This window comes from Eublepharis macularius, chromosome 10 (assembly GCF_028583425.1).
Source record: "Eublepharis macularius isolate TG4126 chromosome 10, MPM_Emac_v1.0, whole genome shotgun sequence".
NCBI classification, from domain to species: Eukaryota; Metazoa; Chordata; class Lepidosauria; order Squamata; family Eublepharidae; genus Eublepharis; species Eublepharis macularius.
The window spans coordinates 58,439,852-58,447,233 of record NC_072799.1 but is presented as its reverse complement, the minus strand read 5'-3'; the positions used below and the strand labels follow the sequence as shown (position 1 = coordinate 58,447,233).

Below are 7,382 nucleotides of genomic sequence, written 5' to 3'. Positions count from 1 at the left end.
GGTCTTTCGACGCCGTGCTCTGCCCGAGAGGTTAGCTCTTAGCAGGCGTGTAGCGAGCCGTTTCTTCGCCGGTCCTCTTGCCAGAAAGGCGCCCCTCTCGGGAGATCTCCCCCCCACACACACACACACCCGAGCGCGAAGCGGCCAATCCCGCCGCCGGACTGCCAGCCGGCACCGCCCCCCGCCGCCCCCAAGCCCCTCGCAATTTGCATACAAAACTGCGAGCAAGCGCCGGGGCGCCCAGCGCGCTGGGCAGTGCGTGTCCGCCGGCGGCGAGCGAGCGAGCGGGACTGGGGCGGCGCGCTGGGGGCGCTGCAGGTAGCCGGCGCGTTTGTGCCTCCCGCCCGCGCTGCCTTCGCTCGCGCCCCGCAGCCTCCCTCCCGGAGCCCGGCCGGGCCGCGCCGCGCCCGCCATGCCCGCCCGCGACCTCGCCCTGTGCCTGCTCTTCCTGGCCGCGCCGTGCTTCGGCTCGACCCGCGGGCTCTTCCTCTTCGGGCAGCCCGAGTTCTCCTACAAGCGGTCCAACTGCAAGCCCATCCCCGCCTCCCTGCTCCTGTGCCGCGGCATCGAGTATCCCAACATGCGGCTGCCCAACCTGCTGGGCCACGAAACCATGCAGGAGGTGCTGGAGCAGGCGGGCGCCTGGATCCCGCTGGTGCAGAAGCAGTGCCACCCGGACACGCGCAAGTTCCTCTGCTCCCTCTTCGCGCCCGTCTGCATCGACGACCTGGACGAGACCATCCAGCCGTGCCACTCGCTCTGCCAGCAGGTGAAGGACAGCTGCGCGCCGGTCATGTCCGCCTTCGGCTTCCCCTGGCCCGACATGCTGGACTGCGGGCGCTTCCCTCAGGACAACGACCTCTGCATCCCCCCGGCCAGCAGCGATCACGTCCTCCCCACGCCCCGAGAAGGTAAGGCGGCCGGCTCCGCTTTGGCGCTCGCCCTTGGGCGCTGCCGAGGGCTGCAGCTGGTTATGCGCAGCCCGGGTCTTATAATAATCCCCGGTGAGTGGGTGGCGGGATCTGCAGCCCGACCATGAGCGGATGTACTAGAGCTCACACACAAATCGCTGCGTTTAATTGTGCTGATTCCCAGGTAAGAGCGCAAAAGATAGCAGTAAATGTATGCGGAAAGAACCCCTGTGGCTGAACTGAATAGGACATAGCAAGCCTCTTTAGGTCTGCCCGTTAAGGCCCCCCCTGCCCCTTAACAGCCTCCAGTCAGCAGCGACTGTCAGAATAACAGCATACAATAGATGATGATTTTCTCTGAAATCAAATAGGCATTGCCCATGTCTTCTAAATATCACAGTGCTAGAGAAAGACCCAATGGCTGTCTCTTGCTTAGAACTCTACCGCTGTGTTCAGTGCAGTCCTAAGAACGTTTGCGCAAAATGAAGTCCAGCAGAATATTAACCATTTCCTACTTTCCACCACCACAGGATATATTCTTAAGCTCGCTGCAGCTGTATAGCTCAATTCTAAGCATACTTATTCCGAGAAGTCCCTTGAATCCCCTAGTAAGTGTGTTTAGGATTGCAGTCTAAGGCCAGACAAACTTGAAAATGGTGCCTTGAGTCACTGTAGTTGATCCCTAGGCACTGACTCTTGGTGCTTATCAAATACGGTGGATTTCTTTCCCCCCCTTTCCCGTTTGATTCTCTGGTGGAATAGCAGCATTCACTTTTCGAGTAGCTCATTTCCCATTTAAACTTATTAGTATAGCTTTGACCATTGTAAAAGTGTTATAAAAATGGCTGGAACAAGACTTACAGAAAGAACTCTCTCATTGATAAGGAAGAGAAAGACAAGCCTTTGACGTCCCAAAACAATGTGTTGATAAATAAACAAATGCAGTGTGCATCAAATCCATGAACTGTCATTTAAAAAAAAATTGCCTGCAGCATTTAACGGTTTACAACTTGGGGAGATGGTTTTAATTAGCTACAGCAAAGAGAGAGAGGTGAGATTTTCCCAAGTGTTTAAATACAAGGAACAGGAGAAGAGAGAGCAGCTTTTCTGAAGCAACCCCTTGTGCAATGTGTTGCCTGTATCTTTCCTCTTCTCTGCTCCCCCTCCCATCATTGATTTTTGTTCACTCAGAGAAACCTAGGGGGTGTGGAGCTGGGAGGGGGAGCAACGGAAAATTCATCTATCTTCTTTTTCAATATCCTCTCAAATTCCCTTTCAGTCTTCTTTGATTTGTGCTGAACATGGCTATCTAATTTTTATTTCAATTATTTTTTCACTAAAACAAACCATTCCAAACTCTTTAAACTGCCGTGCAGGTTATCCCAAAGACATTGATGAATGTCTGTTGCTGTTCATTTCTACCACTGTTTTTATATTTCACTAGTTCTTTCTTAGAATTAGTTCAGTAAAATCTAACTAGATGGCTTCCAAAAAAATTATTAGCAATGTTAAGTTAAAAGTAGCAGAAAAAATGGGTGGAAATGGCAGAAATCGGTGACTGTCCCTAACTATGTCTAAAAAGAAGAATACTTTGCTTCCAAACGCCACCTACTGTTCTCATTTGAATATGAGTTCTCTTTTTAAATGTTTACATTTCTAGCACCCAAAGTTTGTGATGCCTGCAAAAGCAAGAATGAAGATGACAATGAAATTGTGGAAAACCTTTGCAAAAATGATTTTGGTAAGTGGAAGCAAATTTATGTGATTTAAAAGAAGGACCATTTTTATCATCTTGCTAAAACTTTGTTTCAAGTGGGTAGCCTTGTTGGTCTGTAGTAGATGAACAAGATTCGGGTCCCATAGCACCTTAATGATCAACTAGATTTCCGGGCTATGAGCTTCTGACTCTTGAAAGTTCCTACTCTGGAAATCTAGTTGGTCTTCAAAGTGAAAATCTTACTAAAATTTGTCATTAACAAAATGTTCCTGAAATCATGCAGATGAAATTTTTTATTTAAGCAATTAATTCAACAAGAATACAATCTCAGGTCATTAGGATACAAAATTAATGTGTTTATTTGGCTTAGCTGCATTGGCAATGTAGTCAGCCTTCAAGTTGTGTAGCATCCTTTTTTGAAACAAACATGACAGCTGCTCTCTTGTTAGTAGTAAAGTGCCTTTTACTATGAGAAGTGCAGGGTCTGTATAGTTCAGGAACCATTTAAGGGAGATGCCTCTTATTCCCTATGTGGTGGAATAAATCTCCCGTGGAGCCCTAGCTTACCCCAGGTAAGAACAGGGGATAGATTTTTCTTCCACTGCAATATTATTCACAGGTTTCCTGTCTCCCACACAGAAATGACTTAAAATCATTCACTTACAGAAGAAAGTGAACAGGTGCCCTGAGACCCGACTAAGGCAGCCAGAGCTGCCCCTGCTGGCACCAGTATCTGGAGCAGGCAGCCAGTTTCCCCCAACCTTCATATGTATCTTTGACTTCAACCCACAGAAATCAATAGGAGCTACTGAAAATGGCTTGTTTGAATTTAACCTACAAAGTTTAAAAGAGCTAGCAAACATATTTTTAAAACAGTTTAAAATAAAATCCACTGTATCTTTAAGGGAACAACTGCCAGTATAAATAGTCCCCAGTGTCCTTGCTTGTTGGGTTCAAATCCCTCCCACCACTAGTCACACTATTTTGAAAGCCCTTTGGAGAAACAAGAAGGGAAAGAGCAGCGTGTCCTTCCCTTAACAAGCTGTTCCAGACCACCTGTATCTAGCAGAAAGAGTGCCCCTTAACAGAGGACGGCTGGGCTCAGCAACCGAAATGTGTGGGCCAGTCTAAGACATCCAGCTAGTTAGCATACACTGGGAGAGCTGTCCCTTTCTATATGCCTTTCTTTGAATAACTTCTCACTGCTCCATTAGAATGGACAGCTTGATGGATTTGTACATAGTGATTTCTATATTTAATAATAAGAGTAGCGAGCCACAGGAATCCTTGTGATAGAGAAGTTAAATGGACTTGTGCAAAAAGCATTAGTGAGCTCTTACCATTCAAGAAAATATTTATTTCTAGATTTATTAATCACCTTCTCCTCTGCAAGTGTCTGAAGCAACATACGGTGTAAATGTTGTTATGACTTCTACTGGTGATTTTCTGACCGATATCTGTATGCCATGGTATGCTGATACGTAGTTTAGTGAAGCATACAAAAGAAAGTTTGAATGCAAGCCTAGCCTGCAGATCTTGGCTCCATACTGTTTCCCCTTGTCTGTTCCTACAGAGCTGGGGGAGGGGAACTAAGAAAGGGGCGCTTGAGCTCCTATCCTGCTGTGGATCCGACAGCATGGCTTTTCTCCTCTCCAGTTCCCATCTTCCCATTGGGGAAAGAAAGAGAATACAGCCTACTATCCTGCTGGGATGCCAGACTTGAAATGGTGGGAAGGGTTGGAAAACTCAGAAGATGCACGGGGCATGCTGATTGTATATCATTTCTCAGCTCTTAATGTTAATTCATACCATTACTGCTAACCCTTCAAGTTCCCAAATCAAACCTGTTCAGTGTTTCTCTTGAAAAATCAGAGATTCCCAAAATGACAGCATAACCGCTGTAGGATTAAGCAGGTTGTGAATCTCATTGTGGATGTGAGCGGGCAGACAAATTGTTGCAAAACATGACCATCTCTCTGGCTTACGAGCGATTGGAAAACTTTCTTGAACAAAGCTGATTAAATGTGAGAAAAGAGTCGGCAGGAAGGGAATTAAAGTTGACAATAGTAAATATGTGCTACAATCTTATCAGTTTATAACTATAAAAACACGTGCAGTGGAATTTTAAAGGTATTAATAGTTTTATATTAAAGCAGCATCAAATTGACAGCAAGTCACAATTGCCCATTACTACCTTAAGATTTCGTCTGGTACATCCAACATGAGCTATTCAGATAAGCTCTTTTTTTTTAAGGGCTAAGAGTTTCTGCAGGCTTCTTAAAGAGCCCTTGTGTTTGTCATCCTCTTAGTTGTTTTCCCAAATTAAATGCAGCTGTTGAACTAATTCTCCTTCTCTTTGCCAGATTTTTCTGAACACAAGCAATATTGATTCCTTCTTATAGGTTTGCCTAAGACTGACCTTGTAAATTTAGTCTGAAAAGTTTTCATCCACTGCAGAGAACAAATTCCCAATGAAAAGTAGACCCCTCCCTTTCCCACTGCAGCCTCCATGAGACAACATCATGCTAACTGAAACCCTAATGCATAATTAATGTACAAAATGGGTGCTTTTTCTGTTTACAAATGATAGAAAAGACAGGGGGAAAGATCCATTTAGAGAAGATTTTTGTTTCTAAAAAACAGCTCCCACCCCTCCCAAAAGTTTGATTCAAACTGCAATGACTTGCGTGCCCTTTGTGGCTTTAGAAATGGAGCCACCTGCTGTCCACCCTGTCAGCTACTGACAGTTTAATTAGCAATAGAAGACATCCCTCCCCAGGTCCTCTTTATGCACACTAATGGGAAAAACCTCTCTCTCTTTCTCTCAACCCCACTCCTCTCTCTCCCTTGCCCGTTATCCTGATTAGCCTTGAAGATAAAAGTGAAGGAGATCGCCTACATCAATGGAGACACCAAGATCACCCCAGAAACAAAGAGCAAAACCATCTACAAGCTGAATGGTGTGACAGAAAGAGATCTGAAAAAGACTGTGCTCTGGCTCAAAGGTGGCCTTCAGTGTACCTGTGATGAGATGAATGATATAAATGCACCCTATTTAGTGATGGGACAGCGGCTGGCAGGAGAGCTGGTGATCACCTCCGTAAAGCGGTGGCAGAAAGGTCAGAGGGCATTCAAGAGATTCTCGCGCAGCATCCGCAAACTGCAGTGCTAGTCACTTCCGCGTGTGGTGCTTTCAGTCCCCAGGGCTCTTCCAAATCTCTTGCACCTTCCTGCTTCCTCAGCCACAAAGCACAGCAGGCATGAGAGAGGAAGACCCGTTTCAAAAAAGGAGGAAGAGGGAGGCTGATTTTGTACATATAGTAAAACTATAATATTTTTGCGAAGTATCAGAATATCTTACTTAGAGCTAGTTATTTGCATTGGTTCAGAATGTGATCTGAGACTTTTTTTTAAAAAGTCTACCATTTTGGCTTTCTGTTTCTAACTGTCTCGCAATGCATTCTATATTGCTACATTTCCGTATAGGATATATTTAGAATGAGTGTGTCAAGCATAAGGTATGATTGTCAGGTTCAGTAATGTGGTACAAAGCCACCAGAAGGGGATGTGGCCCTGTCATTTGGGGGATTAGTGCAGCCACAGTGTCACCATCTGCGGGGGAATTAGTCATAAGAAAAGGTGGCTGTGTGGAAATGATGGGAAAAGTTGCTTTGTGGTAATTTTTTGAACATCATATCAGGACTATGGAACAGAGAGAGCTTGCAACCTGGACTCTTGCCCAGTCGTTGGTCACGATCCCATGCAGAGTTGGGCATGCTTAAGCCTATTAATTCAGCTGGGCTTTATCATAGTTAGGTTTATGTTGGATTATGGCCGTTATAGTTTCATTCTGGCCTTGAATGTTGGACCTGAGTCTCTCTCTTATGAAGTGATGTGCCATCTATTTCTATACACTATAGAAAAATCCACTGTTGCATGTGCTACTTATGAAGAAACTTAACCAATAAAGGTATATTAGCAGTTTTTACACAGTATTTTATACATACCGGTCAATAACAAGAATTTTAAACTGACTGAAATAACATTTTAGGAGAGGTTTTGTGGGGGATTTTTTGGTACTTTTGCCTTCTCAAAGTAAACCTTTCTTCAGCCTAACTGTAATATAATTAGTGGTTATTCTGAAAGAGTTGTAAAATATTACTTTAAACAAATCTTGTAAATATTCCAGATAAACCTTATATTCTTGTACATAAACTTTACATCATAGTTTACCTTTTGTCTTTGTTTTCTGCGGGGTTCAAGGACTGCTGTGAAGAGGCAATAACATTTGTAGAACAAACCCTTCAGTAGGCTCTAGCCATTTTTGATCCACTTGTTCATGTTACTTATACCCCCTCCCCAACCACCATCAGACTGCCTACTTTTTAAATATCTCTAACCTTAGATGCAACTTTCATCTCCGTCTCATTTGGATTCACCACAGAGGAATGGTTCAGCAAGATGTAATGGTTTGTATGGCAATAATATAAAACGAGAGTTCATGATATGCCTGAATCCAATAAAGCATTTATAAAGATCAAATTGTTCAGCTGATACCACTACAAATACTTTCCTTAATCAAGCCTTTATCTGCCGTAAGAGGCTATTTAATCCTCCCCTGCTAATTTCACTTTCAATTTGATCTAGACCGAAAACGTTAAGTCAAAATTTTAAAGAAGCCTCAAGAGACCGGAGAGACAATTATGAGTGACATGCATATTCTTTAGTTTCAGGTAGGCAGCCATCTTGGTGTG

At 44.4% G+C, this 7,382-nt stretch overlaps 1 protein-coding gene across 1 annotated transcript; it reads left to right on the top strand.

The window, feature by feature from the left end:
* Positions 1-244: 244 nt before the first annotated feature.
* SFRP2 (secreted frizzled related protein 2) lies at positions 245-6,860 on the top strand. The gene is made up of 3 exons (XM_054990066.1): positions 245-911; positions 2,572-2,652; positions 5,496-6,860. The coding sequence occupies exons 1-3, from the start codon at positions 413-415 to the stop codon at positions 5,798-5,800; spliced, it is 885 nt and encodes a 294-aa protein (XP_054846041.1). The 5' UTR covers positions 245-412; the 3' UTR covers positions 5,801-6,860.
* The last annotated feature ends 522 nt before the right edge of the window (positions 6,861-7,382 follow it).

Bases quoted from the DNA above. Each gene is read 5' to 3' on its own strand.
- SFRP2 (XM_054990066.1), top strand. From the start codon at position 413: ATGCCCGCCCGCGACCTCGCCCTGTGCCTGCTCTTCCTGGCCGCGCCG. The intron at 912-2,571 runs GTAAGGCGGCCG...TTACATTTCTAG, and splicing joins CCTCCCCACGCCCCGAGAAG to CACCCAAAGTTTGTGATGCC. The intron at 2,653-5,495 runs GTAAGTGGAAGC...TATCCTGATTAG, and splicing joins CCTTTGCAAAAATGATTTTG to CCTTGAAGATAAAAGTGAAG.